This window comes from Psammomys obesus, unplaced genomic scaffold (assembly GCF_907164565.1).
Source record: "Psammomys obesus unplaced genomic scaffold, mPsaObe1.curated_primary_1811, whole genome shotgun sequence".
Classification (NCBI taxonomy): domain Eukaryota; kingdom Metazoa; phylum Chordata; class Mammalia; order Rodentia; family Muridae; genus Psammomys; species Psammomys obesus.
Window position 1 is genome coordinate 25,047,111 of NW_026592118.1, and position 26,180 is coordinate 25,073,290.

Consider the following 26,180-nt stretch of genomic DNA (forward strand, 5'->3'; position numbering starts at 1 on the left):
ACACACGCACATACACACAAAGAACTGAAATCAAACTACCAGTGAGCTGTAATTTCCATTAGGCAAGAAAAAACAAAACAAACAAACCAACAGACAAAAATGCCAGGCAGTGGTAGTTCCAGCACTCCTGACCCAGAGGCAGGCGGATCTCTGAGCTGGTATACCGAGTGAGTTCCAGAAGAGTCAAGGCTATTACTATTACTAGGTCTACACACACACACACACACACACACACACACACACACACACACACACTAACAGCGTCAAGAAGAAAAAAAAAAAAACCCAAACCAAAACATTAATTCAGTTCAGTGTGAATGGATTTCAAGATTGACATCCGTCATTGAAAACTTGCTTTGGGCTGTTAAAACCGGGATGTGGAAATGTCTCCTAGACACTCGTGTGTTGACAGTTTGCTCCCAGCTCCTTGTGGTACTGTGAGAGATGGTAGGAATTTTAGAACGTGGGGTCTGGTTGGAGGGAGAGGGCCAATGATGAGTGCCTTGAGGATAAACGCACCCCGGCCTCATGCTCATTCTTGCCCGCTCTCTCTCCCAGATACCGTGAACTGAGCGTTCTTACTCTTCCATGTTCTCCCCAGCAAAATGTTCTGCTTTATCATAGGCTAAGAATCAACAGGGCCATGTGAGCATGGATAGAAAAATGCCAAAACCAAGACCTAACAGAAACCTTTCTTCTAAGTTGATTTCTTTTTTCAGGTATTTTGGTTAAATGAACTACTTAGATTGGAAAAACCAGTACTAGGAACTGGGGTCTTTGCTGTAAGCCGACCTGATAATACGTTTCAGGAAGCCTCTGGATTTGTTTGGTTGGAGGAGTCTGGAACTGGAAGATGTACCTTAAAGGAACCCTAGAGTGTTGTTAAGCGGAGCTTAATGGCCGACTCTGATGTGATCTTAAAAGGCCACAATGCTGATAGGCATGTGGATAATAAAGACTGTCAGGAATAGAGATTGCTTGCTGGAGAAAGCTGCAAACAGTGACTGCAGCTGCCTCCCTGACGTGCATGTGGGGTGCAGCCACCAAGGCTGGAGGTAAGGGACCAGCCATGCCCTCAGAAGCTCACAGCACACTGCCCATGCACTCTGGGTGCTGGAAACAAAGCCACACGATCTGACCTGAACACTGCTGGTTTCAGTCTTGCTTTGGTGCAATGTCTCCTGGAAACGTCCACCTTCTGCCATTACGGCTGGGAATACGTAGCTTTCTTTTCACAGGTGCTAATACCTAAGGGTTTGCATTTGGTCTTATAAAGAACTTGGAACTTGGAGTTTTAGCAATGCGGAAGCTGTGAAGACTTTGGGGATACACGTGAGCCTTGGGGGTCAGCGGTGTAAGGTTTTGGGTTGAATCTAAACTGTCCCCTAAATCCGTGTGGTTAAAGACTTAGTTGTCACCTAACTGGCTTTTGAGAGATGATAAGATTGTGGGAGCTCTGATGTCACCAGCGGATTAATCTGCTTACGGATTTATAACTTAATGAGCCACTGGTAAGCGACAGGGACTTGGGAGTTAAGATCTAACCGAAGGAAATGAGTCATCTAAGAGTGCCCTTAGGGACTGTACCTTATCAAGGCTCCTCTCAAGGTCTCTGGCCCCTATAGGGTGGCCAGGTTTTCTGCCACATGCTTTGCTACCTTGCCTCATTTCCAAAAAAATTGGAGGCTGCTGACTATGCACTGAACCCCCTAACTCTGTGAACTAAGAGAAGTGTCTCCTCTTGGTTGATCTTCTTAGTAAGTTTATCACAGAGGTTAAAAGCTGACAAATATGGGCTGGAAGGTCAAGCAGCAATACCGAGCCCCACTCTTACACACCTAAACCAAGACTGCTCAGCGTTAGCTCTGCCCGCTTCCTCGCCACTAGTGCTAGGGATCAACTGAAAGTCTCTCACGTGCCAGGCAAAGGTTCTACCACTGAGCCACATTCTGGCAGTCAACTTCTTGCAGAGGCCACTGGGTGTGATGCTTGGTCATTGTCCACCAAGTGCCAACAGCACCTGCTCCTCCAACAAGGGCATAATCAATGGTTTTCAGACCTGTCAAATGTCCTGCAGTGGACAAAATGTCCCCTTTGGTAGACACATCCGGTACATCAGTTAAGCTGCTTTTACGGCAGGATTTTAGGTAACAAGATAAATTTGCATTCCTCATTATGATTCATATAGTTTTACCTTACAGTTCCTGCATCACTGCCTTTTAGAAATTCAAGTTTACTCCAACTGAACTTAAAGAACAGGGAACTGCCCTTGATTTAGAAAAGAGGTGTGGAGGGCGGGACTTCACACCCTAAGATATAGGATACTCAAGACGTGGGACAGGAAGATGCATGGAGACTTTGGGTGCTGGGGTTCTCCCTTTTAGACCCCCCTGCCCCCCCACCCCCCATAGGGGTTGAGTTTTGTTTGTTTGTTTCAGTGTTTCACTAGGTTATCAGTCCAGTGGAAACTTACACAGCCTCTAACCTGCCAGGGAAGAGCTTCGGAAACATGGAAACCCCCCCATGCTCCCAGCCTCAGTGTTAACTGCCAAACAATGCTTCCAAGTCAGTGACCAAACAATACTTTCAGGAGTGCTGTACTTTTCACTAGTTCATTTCACTCCGGGTCCCCCAAGCCCTCTATTGCCTCTGCTCCTTCTCAGAGGCAGCTGCTATTTTGTGTTTCTCCCTAATAAACCTCTTCCGTGAGGTATGTTGCTTTGTGTGACTTCATAGCGCTCTTTGGTTCCCAACTGCCAAGAAACCCATATAGTTGGGGATCAAACCCAAACTTCTCGCCCATGTTAGGTATATGCTCGATCACTGAGATAACACCCCAGCCCTTGGGATAATCTTTAAATTGTCTTTGTAGCCTCGCAAAGGACTGTTTCTAGAACCTCAGATCGCTTCCCGATCACTCACTGGTCTGAGCACGTCAAACATGGCTCTGGCAGGCCTTGCCCTTCTACCCCACTCCTGTGTCTTGCTTAAAAACTGTTAAATTACATTCTTAAAGCAAAGTCTAGTCCCTTTTTTGCCCACTTGTTCCTCCTGAGGCTGAGGAGGTCCAGCTATCAAAGTATTGAAGTCCAGCAATCAAAAGCCCCCTTTGGCTCACCTAATTAACATGCCCAATCTAAATTAAATACCTTATCCTAACGCTGGGCTTCCCCTTGTGCCTTTACAAAGCAACATTTGCTGTGCCCCACGAGGCAGTCCTTTGTCCTGGGGATCTGACACCCTCTTCTGACCTGTGTGGGTACCGGACGCATGTGGTTCACATTCATACATACACATATAAAACACTCATACACATAAAATTAAAAAAAATCTTTAAAGATAATTTTAAAGAGAAAGCTACCTAACTTTAGGCATGACTCCATCTCATCTGATGGTTGATATAAGAAGCCTTACTACAAGGTTTTTCAAAAATACTGAGTAATTAAAAACTTTACAATTTTAGTTACATGAAATAAAAGGCAATTTTTTTTTTAAATAGCAACTTGGAGAAGGTATAAATTATTTGAGGTGCATGAAAATGATATTTCTATGATTGGATGTGTTACCCAAATTTCACCTGTTGCAAATCTATTTCCTCTTTTTTTGTTTTGTTTTGTTTTGAGATGGGGTTTCTCTGTGTAGCCCTGGCTAGCCTCGAACTCAGAGCAATCCACAGCAATGCCTGCTAGGATCAAAGGTATGTGCCACCACATACCTTATTTTGTGCTGCCTCCCCACTGTGATGTCTTGCACTGTCTTGAGTCTCTGCAAAGATTCCACCAGAAGTTCAAGGAATAAATCAGTCTCAGCCTGTAGTTCTCACTAGTAGTAATAGAAAAAAAGAACAAGACAAATATAATACATTCTCTACTTATCAGGGTTTCTTTAGGGTTTAGGATTATTTTCTGATAATGTAAGGACAGAAGACAAAGGAGAAATGATGCTTAAGTATTCAGAAGTTTTTTTTTAAATAATTCAATAGCCTCTGTATACTTAAGAGAAAATGCACGTGCATTTTTAATGACAACGATAGTATCAAGCATGCATCAATATGAGTCATGAAATAATTTATACTACAAAATCTATAAAGATGAAATATCTTGGTCAGTGTTTTATTGCTATGAAGTGAGATCATGACCAAGGCAATTCTTATTAAAGCATTTGTGTGTGTTGGGGGCGTGGGGTGAGACAGAGGTTTTTCATTTTAGCCATGGCTGTCCTAAAACTTGGGTCTGTAGGTCAGGCAGCCTCAAACTCAAGAGCACCCCCTGCCTATGTGTCCCTAGTTCTGGGACTAAAGACTCAAACCACCACATCTAACTAAAAGAAAACATTTAACTGGGGGGCTAGAATAGCTATACTGGCATAGTCTTTAGATACTATCCCTAGTGACACACTTCCTCCAACAAGGCCACACCTCCAAGTCCTTCTCAAACACTGCAACTCTCTCATGACAAAGCACTCAAATAAGTGAGTCTTTGGGAGCCATTGTTAATCAAACCACCACAGTCTACTAGCTGAAGATAAAAGTTTCAAGGTAGATATCTTGACTAGCATGTCTGAAGTGATGGGTTTCATCCCTAGCACCAGAACAAATTTCCAGAAAAGATGACAATTATAAATTTAACATTTAACAGCTGACATTTTTCTGAATGCAGCATGATAAACTGGAATTGTTTATATCACTACAGCATTTCATGTTAACTTAAAAGACATAACTAGAACTTGAATAGTACTATTAAAGTGGGAATGGTGGCACATGGCTATAGTTCTGGTTACCTGAGGACCGAGGCCAGAGGATCACTTCTGAGCTCATGAGTTTGAGAATGACCTAGTCAAGATAGTGAGGCTCTATCTCAACAACAAAATAGACAACAACAAAAAGTTAGGCTCAAGTGCTGGCAAAGAAGATTTACTGTAATTAGGCAGGCAACCCACAGTTCCATGGGTGATTATTTGCTGTGATGATTTTCAAACTCAGATTTATTATAATAACATATTCCTAGGTATAAAACGATTATTAATATGAACATAAATGCATATAGTACAGTGGCAGTTATTGTTTAACCAAGTATTTCCCCAAATAATCACACAAAGAGACTATGATTTATTAAATTAGCCTTAGGCATAATACTGAGCAATTATTACTCCATCCTAAACCTCCCAGCTACCCTAGCTTGGTCCCAGCCAATATCCCCATAAAACTTGCATTTTTTTTTTTTTTTCCTTTTCTGGTCCAGCTCTCGTCTAATACTTTCTGGAGTTCTCCTTGTGGCTCAGTCTTCCACGTCTTCTCCTTCTCTTCCCCTCACTGGAATCAAATGCCCCACCTTATTCTCTTTATTTCTGAGAACTGACCAGTCAAGGTCAGTTATTGGCAAGGCAGAGAATGAATGAGGAGCAATGTTTGTACAAACTTGAAACAGGTGAGTCTTAGAATAAACATAACAAAGCCATGTCCAATTGGAACCAGATAGTGGGATAGAGAAATCAGCATTTGGATAGTACAAGGGTACACTATACACAATTCACAATAGCATTATACCAACACCTAGGAACATATGAACTGTTGACTAGCCTTTAATGGTGTTTAAATATATGGATGATCACAGCATGTGGGAAGGGTCAACCATAGTTATTTAAACCAAAACAAGCAAACAACCCTAGAATTTTGGGGGTTGGTCTGTATTCTACTGCTAAATACTAACCTCCAAGATACGGTTGCTATTCAGATGAGCACATTCTCATGTAAAACAAGTGATGTTGTCTAAACCTTGATCCCCAATTTAAAGTTGGCTGGTTAATAAAAGTGGCTGACTGCCTATAGCTGGGCAGAAGAGAAGCAGGTAGAGTTTAGAGTCCCAGGCTTGGGGTCAGATGAAGACCAGGAGGTGTGAAAAGAGGAGCTGAAAGGAAAGAAGTTACTGTGGGGTAGTACACCATTATCATGTGGCAAGGAGGGCTGGCCTGATGAAAGAGAAGCAGCTCAGGCAGGAACAATTATGGCAAGTAGCTTGGGGCGGTGTAGCTAGGAGATAGCAAAATAGCTTAGAGAGTTGATATCTGCTGAGTTATGATGCTTTAAAGCTTATTTAAATATAAAGCTCTCTCTCTCTTGATTATATGGGAAATAGCTAGGGTAGAGGAGCCCTCTATAGTCTAATATACCTTCCACCTTCCACAACAATGGAATCTATTTGAGTAGATATTATTTTTATTCATTTTTTAAGAATAGCTATACTGGCATAGTCTTTAGATACCATAAGCCTGAATATTATGCAACATATGGAGGATAAGCTTGATGCTATTAATAAATATTCTTACCAAGCTTTACTTTGTAAATAAATTTATCTTTATAGTAATTGTGTAAATGAAGATGTAGCTGGGTAATAATAATAATAAAAAAGGATTCTTACTAAGCCAACTAGATTAACTTCCCAGAAGCATAATGCACAGAATGTAGTCAATATTTATATACTAAATGAAAAACAAATATTGTATTCTGGAGTTTCTAACTATTATTGTAAAATGCTGTGTCTTGGAAAAGTAATAGATTCTGAATAACCAAAATAGCTTTGAAAAGGAAAACAGGTGTGGAGTTCTCAGAGAAATTGTGCTAGATAAGGAGAGGCACATGGGTGAATCAAATACATCTGAGAGTCCATACCCAGACTCTTAACATTTGTGGAAGGTTCATCTTTGACACATGGGCCAAAGGGATCACTGGGAAGAGAAGAGTCATTGTATCAGGTGGTCCTGGGACAAATGTAATTTTCACACACAAAAATGGATTTGTACCACTATTTAACACACACACATACACACACACACACACACACACACACACACACACCTACCCTGTAGGCATAAATTTAAAAAACAACAACAACAACAACTATAAAAGTCTTTAGAGAACATAATGATTTGTTAGAGAGATTATCACAAGATTTTAAAAAACAACAACAACAACAACTATAAAAGTCTTTAGAGAACATAATGATTTGTTAGAGAGATTATCACAAGATTTTAAATTTTTAAAAAGACATATTAATTGAACCTCATGAAATGAAAATGTATATCATAACAAATGCTGCTTTAGTTACATTTCTACTGCTGTGATAAGACACCATGACCAAGGCAACTTCTATGAGAACGAGTTTATCTGCAGCTTACAGTTTCAGAGAGTTAACGTCCATGGCCATTATGGTGGGGAGTATGGCGCAGGCGGGCAGGCAAGGCCCTGGAGCAGCAGCTGAGATCTTACACCTTGATCCACAAATGCAAGGCAGTGTGCGTGCACATGCTGAAATGAGTGATTTGAAACCTCAAAACCCACCACAAGTGACAAAACTACTCTAAGAAGGTCACATCTCCTAATCCCTCCCAAACAGTTCCACCACCTGGGGACCACGCACTCAAATACATGACCCTCTAGGGGCCATTTTCACTTAAACCACCACAGACATTACCAAGAAAATGAAGAGGCAGGTCGAACAGTGGGAGAAAAATATCTGCAAATCATTTATTGTAGAAGGGACTTGTATCCAGAACACATAACAGCTGTGTTGCTAAAATTCCTTCCTTGGGATAGACATAAAAAACATTTGCCCCCTTTCCAAGGTCCCAGTGGATAGGTAATTGTTCATCCAGGAGAACCAATACATTTATTAGACTTATTCACAGTGCAATGAGTGTGGATATCCGGATGGAAGCATAGGTGATCAGAAAGCAGCCATGGATGGTCTGCAATCGGTATGGAAAATGACTCCCCCCCACCCCACCCCATGGCTGAAAGAAAGAACTGCCTCCCTTAGCCCTTCCCTGCCTATATCATCTAGCCCTTCCCCAAGGACACACAATTTGGGCAGAAGTGTTTACAACTGGTTGCAAGAGATGACTGGATACAAAGAAAAGGGTCCCATGAATGTCAGTACTCAACAAGCCCAGCTACGGATAATGTTTCTCGAGCAGACGCAACAGAACTCCTGAAGACGAATAACAGCAGCGTGGCCCTGAGGAGAGCTCAGTACAACTTGTAACTCAACAGTAGGAGAAAGAATAATTTAAGCATGAGTGAAGGAACAGAAGAGACATTTATTTAAAGAAGATGCATAAGTGGTTAGAAAGCACTTGAACCCAAGTCAAGGGTGTCAGTGTTTACAGAGAAGCAAACAGAGCCTGCAAGCTGTGGCCACCAGCCTGCTGAGAGTGAATATGGTGGCAGCAAATGGGATTGTTACCTTACTGTAGTTAGGGAAATGGAAAACTGCTGGCAGATATGTAAAAACATTACAGCTACTTTGCAAAACTGCTTGATCATTCCTAAAAGTGTTAAACATAGGACAGGCGTACCCAGGGTAACTGAAAACAGATGTTCCTATAAAACCTGTATGTGTGTAGTAGGATTATTTCTCAAAATTTCAAAAGGAAAGCTGGTGTGGTCCTACGGCACTTGGGAAGCAGAGACAGGAGGGCCAAGAAGTTCAAAGTCATCTTCAACTGATTTGTCAGTTCAAGGCAAGCCTGGGCTACAAGAGACCCTATCACAAAAAAAAAAAAAAAAAAAAAAAAGGTGGGGAGAAAGCTTAATCAATAAAGGGCTTGACTTGCATGCATGAAGACTTGAGTTTGAACCCCAGAACCTAGTTTAAATTTTAAAAAGCCAGGTGTAGTGGCACACACTTACAACCTGAGGCTGGAGAAGCAAGTGGAGACATGACTATTGCTTGGGCTTGCTGGCCTGTTTACTTGGGGAATTCCAGGCCAGTAAGAGAACCTATCAGAAAAGGGAGAGAAGGGAATAAATGGCAACCCAGGAGCAATATGTAAGGTTGTTCTCTGACACACACACAGGCACATGCACACACACTCATACGCACACGAACACACACAAACACAAACACAGAAAACCAAAAGGTGGCAACAGTTACCTGATGAATGCTTAAGCAGAATATGGTATATCCATACATACAGTGTGGTGTTATTTGGCCTGGTAAAATAAAGAAATACTGTTACGGGCTAAAACACAGATGAATCTGAGTAATGTAAGTAAAAGAATTTCAGTTACAAAAGGCCAGATGATGTGAATGATTCAGCTTGTACAAAGTGCCTGGGTTAGGTAAATTTAGAGTGACAGACAGTACTTTGCCGGTTACACAGGGCTAGGGAGTTGAGGGTAGGGTTGGAGAGTGAGTGACTGCTAATGTTATTTCTTTGGGGGAATGACAAGACATTCTAAAAATTACATTATGACTAAGTGCCGACCAGTCACACACTAGTGTCACCTGGCGAGAAGGAACCTTAACTGAGAGATTTCCTTCATCAGACTCGCCTGTGGACACGTCTGTGGGGCAGTTTTTGATTGATGGGATATGGCTTCTCTGGGCAGGTAGTCTTTAGTTCCTAAGAAAACAGGCTGAACAAGCCTTGGGAGCAAGCCAGTAAGTAGAAGCATTCCTCCTCTATCTCCTGTCTCTGCCCCTTATTCCCTGCCCTTTGTCTCTCTGAGGCAAATAAATCTCCTTTGTGCTGAGAACTTGGTCTTGGGGGTCCTGGGCTGATACAAATCCCTTCACACACAGTGCTACAAGTGAATGATTTTTATAAACACTTTAAAAAGTTACAATCACCACTAGCAAATTTTAAGTCTCGGGACAACTTGTTGCCCTAAGACATACTCCAAATACCTGGAGCATCTTCCTCACCAATCAAGACCTGTCTAGCCTACGTTAAGAAACGCAAGCTTGTTCAAATTTAATGCGAGTGCTACATAATTTCAAGTTTGACATTAAAATATTTATTACACAGTTGGAAGAAAATATTTTAAAGAGTCCGCTTATCTATATTTTCACATGGATTATCATTGTCCTCACATACTCCATGCTTCACTCATTTCCTTCAGTCCCACAATTTTCCCTTTCTCAAAGTGTCAGAAACAGACACTTTGTTTCTATTTAAGCAGACCAGGAGGGAGAGGAACGTGAAGCTGGGATGTAGCTCCTTGGTAGAGACGCTGTATACCCACCTGCGTTGATCCCATTACCAAACACACACACGCACACACGCGCACACACACACACACACACACACACACACAAAATAGCGAAGGTGAGTGGCCCTAAATTCTTTGCCAACCAGCAAATATCCAGTATGCATAAACTTTTGAAGAGGTGCCAAAATTAAAGGGAAAAAAAAAAGTACAATGAAGGTTTCTGAGAAGCCCAGTCAGTTTTATAATTCTATCTTGTAAGCGAAATTTAACATTATCCAGAATGAAACAGTTACAGACCATGAGGGGTCAGGGGGGGTTCTCCAGCACACCCGGACTGTGACAAGCTTGGAGAAATGGTTCAGCTTGATTACGTAACACCTCTAGCAAGCTGTGCAGGAATGAAGAAACACATTATTAATTCCGAAGAACACTCAAGACGTCACACCAAGCCCTCTAATGACACACTGCCTTCGGTCAGTTCAGGGGATGTCTTTTTATCAAAAGGAATTGTGAGTGGCTTTTAACACAGTAATTTGAAATGAATTCTTTAAACCGTATTGGATAACTAGGCCAGAGCGTGCGAAATATTTTCCCTTCCACAAAAATCAAACAATGGTAGGAATAAACAGTGTATATAAGATTAAAATTGTAACACTTTATTTCAGGGCGGACAGTAAAATGCCTCCGTTAAAACGCGAGTATAAATTCTTGCTCGGGCCCGGTGCAAAGGAGGTTTGCACCCGCAAGGGGGAGGGGCGGCTGGGAGCGCCGAGCGCCAGGACACAGCGCCAAACCGCGAAGAGTTTGGGTGAAGCGCAGGCTGAGCTCCTGCGTCCTTACCCATCCACAGGGCTGTGCCCGCGCGTGGGCGGAGCCGCCTACATCTCTCTGGAGCGAGGCCAGCCTCCCGGGGCATCCGGCAGGAAGCTGGTGCAGCAGGGACTGCAGAGCGCTAATTTGTTTTTCTGCTCGCGTTCCCGGGTCCGCAGCCAGGAACGCCACCGGCGCAAGGGGAGCCGGCGGGGGCGGGACCCGGTCCCCAGCAGCCAGCCTCCGCGGCCTACTCCTTCCATCGCGGGGCGGGACCCTCGTGGCGTCTCGCCCAATCGCGTCCCTCGACGCGCTCAGGGCGGGACCCTCGTGTCGTCTCGTCCAATCCCGTCCCTAGACGCGCTCAGGGCGGGACCCTCGCTGCTTTCCGTCCTAGTCCGGCTTCTGGGCAGCCCAGGGCTTGCGGGCCGACCCGGCTGGCGGCTGGTGGCCGAGGGCGAGGACGGGTGCGGGAGGTGAGCATCCGCGCATCCGCGCATCCGCCTGCGAGGTGCCCGCCCTCCTTCAGCGGCGAGGGGTCGAGGGCCCCTGCGATTGCGCGGAGACAAACTGAATGCCGTCGGGCTATGAGCCTAGGGGCCCCGGTTTTGGCCCAGGCGTGTTGTCCCCTCGGTGTCCCGCCCTTCGGATCTGGGGTGTCCCCCAGTTGCGCCACCCTGCTGGAGTGTCGGGGTGCTTGATCGGTTGGCTGTTTTTGTGCATGCGGGTTCCCTGTTTTCTCCCCACTTGTTCTCATCCACTGTGCGGACCTGCCCTTGGGCTGGTGGGAGGAGTTTCTGAACTTCATGGCTCTCTGCTTCTTCTGTGCCGCCCGGGTCCATCTACTAGGATACCTGGAACATAGCGCTGTAGTGATTTAAACCTGACCATTCTCCGTGTGTTTGCAACTTCTTTCGCTAGCCCTTCTCACCCCCTTCCTGATATTTACTTGAACGCATTTCTTCCTTCTCACAGTCACCAGTCTTGTTCGGGTCCCCGTGGTTTCAAATCAGAGTTGTTCAAGCAGGCTCCTGGCAGTCCTGAACCACTTCTTGGTTTGCTGGTATGTGACACTGTTTATTTACTTGTTCTTCCTGGTTCTCTTTTCCACTTATCTTGAGTTCACATCACCTTGTTTTGAGGAAGTCCACTCTAGTTAAATACATTGTGAATGGTTTTCCTAATGTTACTGGGATTATTTAACTTAGTCTGTACGGTTGAAAAGACAACTCTTAAAGAATCTATAATCACCTTGTACTCTTGTTCTTGGCTCTGTGGGGTCTCTTAAGTGACAAGGAAGTGTAAAGAGAACAGCCTACCGTAGCTTGCTTGTATTAGTTTCCTGTTGCTGTCACGACAAGCTTAGCGGCTAAATGAACACAGACTTTGAGCTTCTATAAATCTGAAGCCTGAGTGAGCTTAGTTATTATGAGTTCTTTTCTGAAGTTTTAGGGGGAGAATCTTTTTTTTTCAGGTTCATGCAAGTTGGCAGAATTTAATTCCTGCTCACTTGCAGTGGGATTCAGATTCCCATTTCCCTATCGGCAGCGATGGTCTCTGAGTTCTTAATGTAGAAATAGAGGCGGTGGCAGCGCTCTGCCCCAAGGACTCAGATAGGTTAGGTTAGGTGCTCCCTATTTTAAGCTCTCTCTCTTTTTTTTTTTTTTTTTTTAGATGAAACCCAGTTGCAGCCACAGGAGTCATGATCTTCTGTCATAATAACAAGTTCTGGGGACTAAAAGGGGGCGGGGGGTAGGTAGGAGTTGAGATTGTCATAACAATTCTGCCTGCTATAGTCCATAATATAGTTGTTTCAGGATGGATTGTTTTTTATGGCATTCTTTTTAGGACATTAAAAAAAAAATCTGATGACTAATTGTATGGTTACAGATTCAGCGAGAAAGATTCAAATTACAGTTACCTGCCTAGAGCTGGGCACATATTGGTGGCACACAGCTTTAGTCCCGGCACCAGGGAGTCCGAGGCAGGCAGATGCATGGGAATTCAGGCAAGCCTGGTTTACAGTAGCTAGTTCCAGCCCTGCCAGGGTGATGTAGTGATGTCATGTCTCAAAAAAAAAAAAAAAATGTTGAGGCTCGGGGAGATGGCTCAGCTATCAGCACCTGCAGCCAGCAGATAACCCACATGGTAGAAGAAGAGAGCAAACTCCAGCAAATTGTCCTTTGGCTATCACGCTTATGCGCTGGCCACCCACCACCAAATAAATTATCCTATTTTTTTTTCCTCCATTCACTTCCCTAGGAGCAAATGGTTAGGAAGTGGCTGAGTCTGTACTTGGGACCAAGGACTGCATTTCTATTAGGTCCAAAGCTGTTTATCAATATTCAAATGGATGTAAGTGAGACTATTAGAAGAAAAAGGCGGAACTTTGAGATCCTGTGGGTGTCTGATTCTATTAATGGAATAGACTAACCTCTTCTCTGTAACAAAGCTAACAGTACAACAGTGTTAATAAAACAAGAGGGGTTTATATTATTGTTGTTTAGTCTGTCTCATTATATTATACAATTTGATCTTAAACCCCCGGACTCAAGCGATCCTTCTGCCACTGCAGCTAGGCATATGCCATGGCCAGCACTGGGCCTCTTCCTCCCTTTGTTTTCATTTTCTTTCTCATCTAGAAGTAGGACTTCGGGGCTTAGAAAGGTGATTCTGACAAAATGGCTTCTGTAAATGGGTCCAAAGGTGCTTGTTGTGGGTGGCATCCACTCCGTCAGCACTGACAGAGAGATAAGGAGGAGGGAAAGTATATATGCAATTCATTTTAGAGCTGCGACCAGGAGGTGGCACATCCAGAGGGCAGGAGACATATAGATAGGTCCTTACAGATACAGCAGAAATTCTAGATTTTGTTAAGAGTGGTGGAAGGGGTACTAGCCAAAAATAATCTGCCATGCCTTTGTTTCTAATATTAACTTTAATAATATATGAATAATATATTTTGTTTCACTTTACTATTTTAAAATAGGATATGAAAGGACAGGAAGTTTTCATTCAGTATCAAATTTCTTGTTTTCTTAGTTACTGTTTTTTATATGGAATTTATAGATGATTCTTTCAGAAATCTTATTTTTTCATTTAATACCAATACACCTTATTCATATATGGGGTTTGTTTGATTTTGATGAAAATTACCACAAATGTAGAAAATATTCAAGATTGGTTTGTGATTCTCAAAGCCAATCTGATTAGGTCCCATGCCATCTGCACAGTTTTAAGTTATCTCAGCTTGTCAATTCTTTTTTTTTTTTTTTTTTAGCTACGAGTCCTTTTTTTTTTAATTTTTATTAATTATACTTTGTAATTCACTTTGTATCCCCCCATAAGCCCCTCCCTCCTCCCCTCCTAATCCCACCCACCCACCCCCTTCACGAATGCCCCTCCCCAAGTCCACTGATAGGGGAGGTCCTCCTCTCCTTCCTTCTGATCTTAGTCTATCAGATCTTATCAGGAGTGGCTGCATTGTCATCTTTGTGGCCTGGTAAGGCTGCTCCCCCCTCAGGGGGAGGTGATCAAAGAGCAGGCCAATCAGATTATGTCAGAGGCAGTCCCTCTTCCCATTACTATGGAACCCACTTGGACACTAAACTGCCATGGGCTACATCTGTGCAGGGGTTCTAGGTTATCTCTATGCATGGTACTTGGTTGGAGTATGAGTCTCTGGGAAGACCCCTGTGTTCAAATTTCTGGTTCTGTTGCTCTCCTTGTGGAGTTCCTGTCCTCTCCAGATCTTACTATTTCCCACTTACATAAGATTCCATGCACATTGCCCAACAGTTGGTCATAAGTCTCAGCCTCTGCTTTGATAGTCTGCAGGGCAGAGCCTTTCAGAGGCCCTCCGTGGCGGGTTTCTAGCTTGTTTCCTGTTTTCTTCTTTTTCTGATGTCCTTCCTCTCTGCCATTTGGGATGGGGACTGAGCATTTTAGTCAGGGACCTCTCTCTTGATTAGTTTCTTTAGATATACAGATTTTAGTAGGTTTATCCTATATTACAAGTCTATATGAGTGAGTATATACCATGTGTATCTTTCTGCTTCTGGGACAGCTCACTCAGGATGATCCTTTCCAGGTCCCACCATGTACCTGCAAATTTCATGATTTCCTTATTTTTCATTGCTGAATAGTATTCCATTGTGTAGATGTACCACAATTTCTGCATCCATTCTTCAGTTGAGGGGCATCTGGGCTGTTTCCTGCTTCTGGCTATTACAAATAAAGCTGCTACAAACTTGGTTGAGCAAATGTCCTTATTTGTACAACCACTCTGGAAAGCAATCTGGCGCTTTCTCAGACAACTAGGAATAGTGTTCCCTCAAGATCCAGCCATACCACTCCTAGGCATATACCCAAAAGAGGCTCAAGTACACAATAAGCTTGTCAATTCTTAGAGTGTATGATATTCTGTGGCCCATTCCTGCACACCCCTGCATATGCTTTTCAGAGTTTCTTGTTCTACACACCCAGTCCTACCCACCCAGCAAGACTCCGAAGCTTCGCTATAATAATGTTGCCTTGTAGGAGGGAGACTACATCTCGCACATCTGCATTCGAGTACCCAATATGACCTCTTAAACAAACGACCGAAGCCGAGGTTCTTCTTTTCATAGGTAAAGTGGCAGGGAATGTTACCTCTGAAGGGCAGTGTGTAAGTTAGGGGGTGTGTTTTCTGTGACGCACTGCACTGTCTGGTGTTGGGTGCTGATGGCTGCTGACGATGTTCTGATTCCTAGCATGCTAAACTTACATTTTTAATATTCAAGTTGTTTTCTTTATCTGGCAAGTTTACAAATAGTTAATGAGATTGAAGTTCTGACTGAGGTCTCTCTCTCTCTCTCTCTCTCTCTCTTTTTCAGTTTTCCTACTGTGATTATATCATGGAAAATCAATTGGCTAAATCAATTGAAGAACGCACATTTCAGTACCAGGAGTCTCTTCCATCATTGCCTGTTCCTTCACTTGAAGAATCATTAAAAAAATACCTTGAATCAGGTATGTTCATAATCTTCTAATTAATATTCATAATATTCATAATCTTCTAGATTAATATTGTTAGTAGCATAGATATAATGTTGACAAGGGTCTCAAGCTGATTCTTCTAGGCTCATCCTTAAAATATGCAAAGCTTTTTAAAAGTTATTATTTCCGTTACTTGAAAAGTCAGATTGTTTTGCTAGGCCTGCAGTGTGAATATAAGTCCTTTGTTTCTATCTGCTTGTACCAGTCCCTCTTAGGGCAAAGATTTTGAAATCTTCCCTGTTTCTTTTGCTATCACCATATTTGAAATAATCTTATAGTTCTTGGATTTTGTAGTTGTAGATATTGTAAATTAGTTCCTTGAAATACTTGTGTAGTTTGCTCCCTAACATCTGTCCCAAGCATATGTGCAATCCTGCATATCCAAAATTTCCCTCTCCTTCTCATCGTCCATATATGAAATCACCACTTGAAATCAGCAGCCACCTGATTTTAATACAGCTTTACCTTAATTCACCTGGCCATTTGGGGTTTTGAGGAGTGGCTCTCAATCTTTATAATGCTGCAACCCATGCTGTTCCTCATATTGTGGTGACCCACACCATACAATTTTTCTCATTTCTACCTTATAGCTGTAATTTTGCTACTGTTAATATAATATAAACATAGTATATGTTAATATAATGTACATGTTTTTGTTTTTCAGTGGTCTTAAGTGACCCCTGTGAATGAGCTGTTCAACCCCCAAAGGGGTTGCATTTCCTCGTCCTTTTTCATTGCTTATTTTTGTCCCCTTGTATTCATAATTTAGTCCTAAACACTTGAATGGGTGAACATTCTTGGATACAGTTAGGCATAAAACAGTCCGTTTTATTTCCTCTTTAAAAATGTGCTTTGTGGGGTTCTCCTTCCTCTTTCTCTTTTCCCCTTTTCCTTTGTCCCTTCTCCTTCTTTTCTAAATGAGGGTGGACTTCCTTGAGCTTGCTACACAGCTGCTATGCAGAGATTTCATTTGCCAGCGTTCTGGCAGTTCACTTCTCTCCTGTGTTCTCTCTCTCTCTTAGTCTGTTTTCTTACATTGCTTCATCCTTGTAGCTGCCTGCAAAAGAATATTTGGGAAGACAAAAAAAGAGCGAAGTGTTTTCACTTGATTGTTAGCTGAGTATAGAATTCTGAACTGTGTGTGCTTTAAGAATTTTGAAGGCCTGGTTTGTTCCTTATGGGAAATATGGTGCCATTCTGATTTTGAGGTGCCTCCTGCTGAAGATCATAAGCACCTCCTATCTCAACCCTTTCCCAAGTTCATGTTCCTTTTAAAGTTATTGATTAATTTATTTAACTAACTCACGGATTTCAGTTGGTATATGACTCTTCCAGTGGGGCGTGGGGAGCCTCCTTTCTCCCGCCCGTACCCTTTCCCACTTAGACCTTCTGCTTCGAGTACTTCCTCCACTTTCTTTCATACCATGGGTGTTCTAGCCCTCTTGCACTATATTTTCACTTAGGTTGCAAAACCATAGGTTCCTACGTGGTTTCCTCCCACACTCTTCATTTGGTTACATACTCTCTTGGTCTCTTATTCCTATGCCCCTAACTCTATCTGAGTGACTCAGACTGGTCCCCTTTCTGTTGCTTTTATTTTTTAATTTCCTTTTAGCACATTATAACCCTTACACTCTACACCTTTCCATTACACTCTAAGTCCCTCAGATCAGCTAGGTTCTTTCTTACCCTGTAAAGATCACAGCCCATCACTGGGCTCAGCAAAGCATCAGAACTCGAAACAGTCCCGGGGTCCGTGAATAGGGTGACACACTGCCTCTCGTGCTAGCCCATTGCTATCACTTCACCTCATTTCCTCCTCACCTTTGTTCAATTTGTCTGCTGTGCTCCAAGATTTTGGGTGTCGGGAGGGGATGCATAGGACAGATGTAATGTGTGCTTTCCCTTATGCCCCTCCAGTCTTAAAAACACAGCGAGCCAGCACCTCTCTCCCGTTCCCGTGTTTACCTAATGGCCAACCCAGAGACTAGCAAGGAGGGTGCCACCCACATATCTTTTTCTCATTGTCTTTCTTCCCTTATGTAGGCAAGTTCTTTCCTGTGGACAGGTAGACTCAGTTACAGGTATTATGACCCACAACAGAGGTAATTCAGTTGCTGCTACAGCAAGGAGACCCTGTCGGTTACAAGGAGAAGCTGTCCGTATCAGAATTGCCTACGCAGCTCCACTACCATCAGCTTTAGTCCACGTTTGCTGGCCCATTACAGCTGCGTGCAAAGTCACCTTTACCTCTCTTGCGTCTCTCTTTCTCTCTCTCTGTTTGAGCACCAAATGTGTGAGCTTTTCCAAGGAGACGTGAACAGTTGTTCACTCAGCCCAGAGAAGGCACCAGCAACAGACCAAAGAAATAATTCTACCCAAGTCCTGTTTGGTAAGCTAGAGAGTTTATTAGGCTTACTTACAGGAGCGTAGCGACTTCCAGCTGGGGGCATCATTGAAAACACCTACCCCCTCCTGAAAGCCAGGTAGCCAGAGACCCTGCCTTCAGTAAACCTCCCTCTTTATATACACTAGCAGGTTGAGGTCATGGTAGGTGGGGCATGAAGTGGAAGAAGCCATCATCTCATACGAGAGTCCAGTGAACCTTACCCAGCCTGGCTATAAGAGAGAGCCGCAGACCAAATCTTGTGAAGGTTGCATATATGGAGGCATGGTGTTCTGATTAAAACACTATCGCCTGTGAAACCCAAGGATAGGCTCCACAACAGTGCCAGTCTTTCGACATTCACATTAAGACCACGATTCTGGGAAGCTCATGGGGACTCTGTGTGCACGGCTTGGACTTGGTGACTAGTGGAGCTAACTGTTGAGTATAGCGACCTAGGAACTTCATTAGCACACACACACACCTGAGTCAGTACTCTTTCCTTGAACTGATCAGTTTGGGATAGGGAGGAAATAGAGTATGACTAATTGTTCAGGTTGCAATTTAATTTTATTTTAAAAGTTGAAATTAAATTTAAGCTAGTACCATACACACACACACACACACACACACACACACACACAAACACACTAGTTGGTACTATGTGATTTCAGTATACGTATACTGTATAATGTTTACAGTAGGTCAGACAGCTTCAGACTGTTTCATTAGGTTGAAAACATTCCATCCTTCATTTTCCCTTTGTTTTTGAAAGTACCTTGCACCTTAAATTCTTGAACCCTGTCAGAATTTGCTTGTTTCTTGATAGACTTCTAACCTTTCTTGTATTTTCTGTAACCTTTTATTTCCAGGCCTAAGATACTTATTTTCTCTATTTTACAAAGCCAATCATCATTTTCCCCACTTTGCTTGTTTAGTTTGGCTTTTTTTGAAACAGGGTCCTAGTATGTTGTCCAGGCTGACCTTGAACTTATTTCACCTCAGCCTCTCAAGTGGCCTGGACTGTATAGACTTGCCACTGTGTCTGGCTCACAGTGTTTTCTAGGTTTGTGAAATGTTATCTTAATTGTCTGTTATTTCCTGTTTCCCTGCCTTTGCTTTGCCCTGCATCTGCCCCTCTCATGGAATAGTTCTTTTTAGATTTATTGTTAAATGTATCTTACGTGTACAAGTGCTTTGTCTGTGTGTCAATCTAAAATGCTAGAAGATGGCATCAGATCCCATTGTAGATGGTTGTAAGTTGCCATGTGAGTGCTGGAAATTGAATTCAGGACGTCTGGAAGAACAGCCAGTCAGTTCTCTTAACTGCTGAGCATCTCACTGCTCTGTACTTCTTTTAAAACCACTTTACTGTCATTTTAGTGTCATTTCTAGAGTGAGTGGAAAAAATGCTTTGTTCCCTGGCTTAACTGGGAGCAGGCGGGCGTCTGTGGCTGCGTGTGTGCTGTCCTTTTTTACCTTTTGTTATTGTTTGTTTTGGATGGTGTATGCCTACTTGCCTCTGCTCCATGATGTTTGTTTGTATGTGTTTGTTTTTAACATAGGTTCCAGGGAGCAAACCCAGGACCCACATGCTAAAAAGTAGCTATCCCCTCAGCCCTGTTTTCTCCTGCTTTTCAAATACTTTCTTCTTCCTCCTCCTCCTCCTCCTCCTCTTCTTTTTCTTCTTCTCTTTAAATCTACTTTCATTTGGGAATACTAATTTATTTTAAATTCACAGATTGTTGACTGTTTTTTGAGTATTGACTTTATTTATTCTCTCTGAGTGCAGCTATTTTAGATTGGATTTTACGTTGTTCTAGATCAGACTTTAAAGAGACAAATATGAAACAGAAAGAATATATTAATTTGATTTCTAACAAGCTTTAATTTTCAAAACAATTGATTTTCATGAACTAGGGAACTTGAATTGTTTTCTTTTCCATCTTTCTTCTTTTTTTCTTTAGTAGCAAACTATTTTTGGCCATCGGGCAGCCTAAATACATATTGCATTGCATATATAGGCGTCATGGTTCTTGTTTGAACATTAATGGAAACATGCTTTGCCTTCTGTTATTTGCGGTTGAGGACATACTTTCTACTGCAGTAATAGCTCGATGATAGCTTTACCTCATTAACTACCATCCAGAATAATTTGGTGATGATTTCAGAATATTGTGAGTGCACTGTACAGCATTCACCGTTTTAGTGCCTTTTTGAAAAATCGATATTTTTGCATTGCCATTTTCATGCTGCAAACTAAAACCTCATTGTGTGCTAGTAATGTTTAGGTTTGTAAAAGAATGTGGTGATATGGAGATACTTACATCTGAATAATCACTTTTTTATAGTAAAACCGTTTGCGAATGAAGAGGAATATAAGAAAACTGAAGAAATAGTTCAAAAGTTTCAAAATGGAGTTGGTGAACAGTTGCATAAGAAGTTACTTGAAAGAGCTAAAGGAAAAAGAAACTGGGTATTTATTTTGCGTACTTAAATTGAAATCTTGATATTTAAAGGAGAATTGAAAATGTGCATAGCTTTCATGTTTAAATTATTACTGTAAAATCTTGGCATCGCCATTATGGTCACAAAAGAATGATTTACTTAATTGGAAAGCATTTATTTTATAAATGAGCTTTTTACTTACCTGATAATGTGCTAAAATGCAGATTTGCTGGAATCAGTAATTTTTGACTCAGGAAGTCCATAAGGGGCCAGAACTCCTTATTTTAATTCCTCTATGAGGTCTATGTTTTGGCCAGTATTGGTCATAGGATCCAGGGTTATGCATGCTGGGCAAGCTCTCTACCGCTGAGCCATGCTCTCATCCATCCACGGGGCTCTGATGCAGGTGATTCATAGACTGTGTTTGCTGGAAACAGCCTTTCAGGCCGCACTGGCATGAGCATATCTAGACAGAGCTCGGGAGAAGCGGGAAGTAGCTGAGGTAAATAGACAGAAGGGAAAGCTGCCCTGACTATTGGGTCTCCCTTCCCAGCAGCACTCTCTTCTGACCCCATTAGCTCAGCCACGTCTCCAGTGTAGGAATTAGAGGGTGACTTTTCATAATTAGAAAGCATTGCCTTAGTTGAAAAATAATGATGGTGACTTACATTTTTAAAGAGAAACTTTGTTTTTTCATGAGACATTGATCCTTATGATGAAAATAATAACATTTCCTGATTCCAGATTCTTTTGTTCTCAGTTTTTATATTTTAATTAAAAAAAAAATGGGAGTAAAGGTAAAGAAGTTGTTCTGCTTATATTTGTTTTATCTTTATCTGGGTTTCTAATTACAGTTTGCACCTCCATTAAAAAACTTTAAGTGACATGATACTATCTACCTACTTAGGAAAGAAATTCAATTACTTGCTGTAAAAGGGGACACATAAAAGTGTAAATTAGTTAGAAGCACACTCAAGGGTCTTGCATTTCTAACTAGGATTTCAGGGGGTTTTGCTGAAGGAACATTACAAATAGCCAAGTAACTCTTTTCACTCTAGGTATCACCCAAGTTGGCTAACAGGGATAGTTGGACATTAGGATCTGATGATGGAGTTAAACCAGCTAATAGTTAAGATTTTATAGTTCCAAAAGTGAGGAGGAGGGAGAACAGGAAGGGAAGTTATTACAGTAGCAGTTTCCATTACCTGTGAGGACTCAGAATGTGGCTTTGAACATGGAAGAATAAGGAGCAAATGTGGCATGTTCTCTTTACTTGCTGGCAGTTACATATTCAAATATTTTGAAGAACTAATGTTCTTCCTTTCTTTTAGCTTGAGGAGTGGTGGCTCAATGTTGCCTACCTGGATGTGCGTATACCATCACAGCTGAATGTGAACTTTGTGGGTCCTACCCCTCACTTTGAACATTACTGGCCTGAAAGGGAAGGCACTCAGTTAGAAAGAGGAAGTGTAGTTCTCTGGCACAACTTGAACTTCTGGCAGCTGCTAAGAAGGTAAGAGGACCTGGGTATGGTAGTATATGCCTTTAATCCTGGCACCCTGGGAGGCAGAGGCAGGCAGATAGCCAAGGCTACACAGAGAAACCCTGTTTCAAAAAAACCAAAAAGAAAAAAAAGTTAAGAGTGCTAGAGACTCTGGCATGGGCTGAGCCATGAAATTATGGGCACTAAGGGCTCTCGCATGTGCTGAGCTGGGAATGTAAGGCCAGTAAGGACCCTGACACTTGCTGAACCATGGGCTTGCCTGATGTGGGAAATAAGCAAATGCTGTCAATCTAACTCGATTATTTGGAGGAAGAATAATATAGTTTTGATGCTTGATAGTAAGTTTTATCAATGACTTTTTAATCAAAATGCTTTTTTAATAGAGAAAAATTACCTGTACATAAATCTGGAAATACTCCATTAGACATGTACCAATTCCGAATGTTATATTCTACCTGCAAGATTCCAGGAATTACTAGAGATTCGATTGTGAATTATTTTAAGACCGGTGAGTAAAACATTGGACATACTCTTTTGTTGTTGTTGTTTTTGGAAGGCATTGAGATCTAGGTAGTTTTGCTGTGATTTCTAAGATGCTAAACAGTTGGCTTTTGAAAAGTTAATCTGTGAAACTTGTCTTTCTCCCATTACCAGCTTAGTAATGTTCTAGATGACCTTAGCTTCTAGTTTCATGTCGTCCAAGGCATCATTCCTTCACCAGAACCTCCATCTCTACTCCCCAGTAAGTCTTTTTCCTGCAGACATGCCTCAGACCCTGTTAGCTCAAAAGTCAGCACCTTGACTGTTGTAGTTTCCTTTATCATGTGGAATACCCATATCCATCCCGGCTACTTTTTGTATCCACATTGTGATTTACCATTTTATGGCTTTACTGTTCTGTACAGCTGTGTTCTTCCCCCTCAAGTGGGCCTATAACATTTTGCAACAATTGTCAGTTTATTCTTGCACTTAAAAACAAGACTGTTTCTTTTCTTTCTGCCTCATTCTTGGCTAGTGAACTTATTTTTTTTTCCCCCGGAAGGAGTTATATTTCCATTTATTTACGTTAAGGCAAAAATCAGTCCTACCCATTTCTGATGCCTGCTTCTGTAAGTACTTGTACCTTCCCCTTCTCAAAAAAAAATCACAAATATATTAACTAACATGTTCTGTTTTACCACATAAAGCAAGGACTTGAACACTCCTCACTCTGCTCCCAGTCACAATTAATCCCTTAACCAAATCTCTATCTCACTGAGTGAAATGGAGAGAATATGTAGGTAGATTACTTAAGCTACTCAAATTGCTTTACCTGTGTACTTCCTAAGACAATAGCAGATGGGAATAGTTCCTTGTTACTTTTCTAACAATGCCTTGAATATGGTTTTATTCCATTTGGGGAAAGAATAGGAAATTTTTCTTTCCCCCCGTGGTAACTTTCTACAAGGTGAGGAAAAGATGACATTTGTTTTAGCCTTTTTGCTATGAATGTCATGTGTCTTGTTCAGTTTTCTTTCCCATGCCAAAAAAGATACAGGCAGAGTATCCTAAGATAATTAAGCCTTCCAATTGCTGGCAGCTATTTAATAAAAACTCACATAATCAGAATGAGCAGCCTGTCTATGGTAGGGAGATAGTAGTCTTCGAAAGAGGCCACTTCCCCATCTCTGGTGAGGAGGAGTCAAAGTGTTAGTTGACTTGGAGATGAGGTCATGCTGAACTGATGACACAGATCCCAGGATCACATGGGTTCTTAGAAGAAAAGCAGAGGTGGCAGTGCAGGCAGGTTGTGATCCTCCCATATGGCTTTATCGGTGGAAGGGGCCTCCTGAGCCGAGGAAGGAGACAGAATCTCTCTAGAGCCTTCGGAAGGAACAGAGCCACACCTCATTTATCACTTCATTTTATCACAGAAAAGCTGTTGAGATTAATTTCAAGTCACTCTGATAATTTTTTTCAGCAGCTATCAAATACTTACTTACCAAAATATCTGCCCAGTTTGTTTTCTTGATTACATTATAGCACGTTTGTATACTTCACATTCCTTTTTGAAAATTAGATGAACAAGAATCTGGGGTGGAGCTCAGGCTAGCATATGTGAGGCTCTGAGCTCAATCCACAATACCACAGATAAAACAAACTTAAAAACAAACCCCAACCAACTTATCTGATCCTGAGGGCAACTGTGTATGTGTTAGAGTCACTTCTTTTTATTTGTTCACTTGCCTCTCTCCATTGCACTACCAATTTTCTTGCTTTAGTAGGTTGCTCTGATCTGTTATCTTCCATACTAAAAGGAGAAAAAATAACTTTTTTCTTGAAAGTGTCACATCATAGTAAAAAATCATCATTCCCACAAAGCATGAAAATACAGGCCTATAGTCCAGTACCCTAGAACTGAAACAGGATTGGGAGTACAAGACAAGCCTGGATTACACAGTGGTACGTGGTCTCCAAAATAGCAAACCAACCAACTTGACACTCCATTAGGTTGTTCTCGCTGTAACCACTTTCATTACCCACTAACTGATCTGGTTATGTTAACGTCTTCTCCACTGAGCCATTCCTATAGCCCTGGAGAGACCTTCTTAAAGTACTGCTCAGATCATATAACCACTCCCCTGCAAAACCTTCCGTTAGCTTCCTTTCCATCAGACTTCACCCTGAGGGCCCTTTCTGAGTCCCCGATGGTCCAGCCCCAGCCTGACCCACTATCCTGTACCCGTTCTCTGCTGACGCTTCACTGACCTTTTTTTGCATTTAACAACCAGGTCACTTTTGTCCTGATACCTTCAGTTACTGTGCTCTCTGTTCCGATACTCTCCTGCAGACTTTCCATGGCTCACCTTCTCACTTCATTTGGCTCTCCTGCACTCTTGTCACTCATTCTTCCAACTAGTCATGGATTAAATGGGGATCAGGTTTATTTTCTTTTCTTCCTTTCAAGCCCCAAGTTTTGGAGAGGATGCCAGTAGACGATGGTAATAAAGGGAATCTGTGGTAAATGTAAAAGGATCTGGGAATGTTGGAAGGGGTCAGAGAGAAGAAATGGCTTGGGAATATCCTGAAGAGCAAAACTATTTATCTCCCCAGCACTGAGGAAGTACAGTATAAGAGGCAGTACTGGGGTTACCAAGAGATAGCCTTTCCTCGTAGTAGATAAATACATGTCAAGACATCATGTACAATGACTGAATTCTAACCAGTAAACTTTGTTCTGCTGGGACTGTGTGTCTCATTGTTCATCTCTTTGCATTTTCCTGTCTTAGAGACAAGGAGCAGGACGTAGGCTAGGCAGATTCTTCCCCTTGACACTCTTGGCATATAATGATTTTCTCTACTGAAAATGTTCATTGAGGAATCGTTGCTAGATAGCGCTGCAGTTAAACTGTCCCCCATTCAAGTACCAAATGCTCCAGGCCCAGCATTTTAACCCTCCTTTACTTTATGACTAGGTGAGAAATTGGGACAATTCAGTTGGTATAGCTGTAGTTGGCAATTAAATTATCCAATGAGAAGTTAACATTAAAATAATCTCAAAGAGAAATTGTTCTCTCAAGTGGTTCTTCCAAGTTTCCTCAAATCCCCTTCTTTCTTTCCCATTCTTTTAACTAAAACTTAACTCTTATAGCACTCTGGAGTTTCACAGTATACAAATACTTGAAACATAAGGAATCCAAGATTCACATGGACAAATTTCAAGAGTTCTGTGTCTATATCATAGCAACTGAGATTCTGTTAACTTAGGATATCTTCCGTGTGGTTATACTTTGCCTCAGTCATAGTAGGCAAGCAGTCTATTACTGAGCTATAACTATAGCCTTGCAGTTTTCTTAAATCGTGTTTTCTAAGAAATATAAACATAAAAGTTGTATGTTGTACATGTTAATGAACTACCTTATGATGCCAATGCATGTCTATATTGTCAAGTCAAGTTAAACATACCTGTCTCCTCAAACATCTGCCACTCTTTATGGCCAAATGAAAGTCCTTATTTCTAGCTT

General features: G+C 41.9%; 1 protein-coding gene across 2 annotated transcripts in view; it reads left to right on the forward strand.

Annotated features, from left to right (window-relative positions):
* The first annotated feature begins 11,181 nt into the window (after nt 1-11,181).
* Crot (carnitine O-octanoyltransferase) overlaps nt 11,182-26,180 on the forward strand; it is a 32,700-nt gene continuing 17,701 nt past the window's right edge. Inside the window, exons 1-6 of one of the 2 annotated variants that reach the window (XM_055612751.1) lie at nt 11,182-11,277; nt 11,777-11,864; nt 15,676-15,811; nt 20,576-20,700; nt 22,004-22,185; nt 22,560-22,684. In XM_055612751.1, coding sequence (XP_055468726.1) covers nt 15,697-15,811; nt 20,576-20,700; nt 22,004-22,185; nt 22,560-22,684 — 547 coding nt within the window. In that variant the 5' untranslated portion in view covers nt 11,182-11,277; nt 11,777-11,864; nt 15,676-15,696. Of the gene's footprint in view, nt 11,278-11,776; nt 11,865-15,340; nt 15,430-15,675; nt 15,812-20,575; nt 20,701-22,003; nt 22,186-22,559; nt 22,685-26,180 lie in introns of those variants that run through there. The other variant, XM_055612752.1, reaches the window with a different exon arrangement.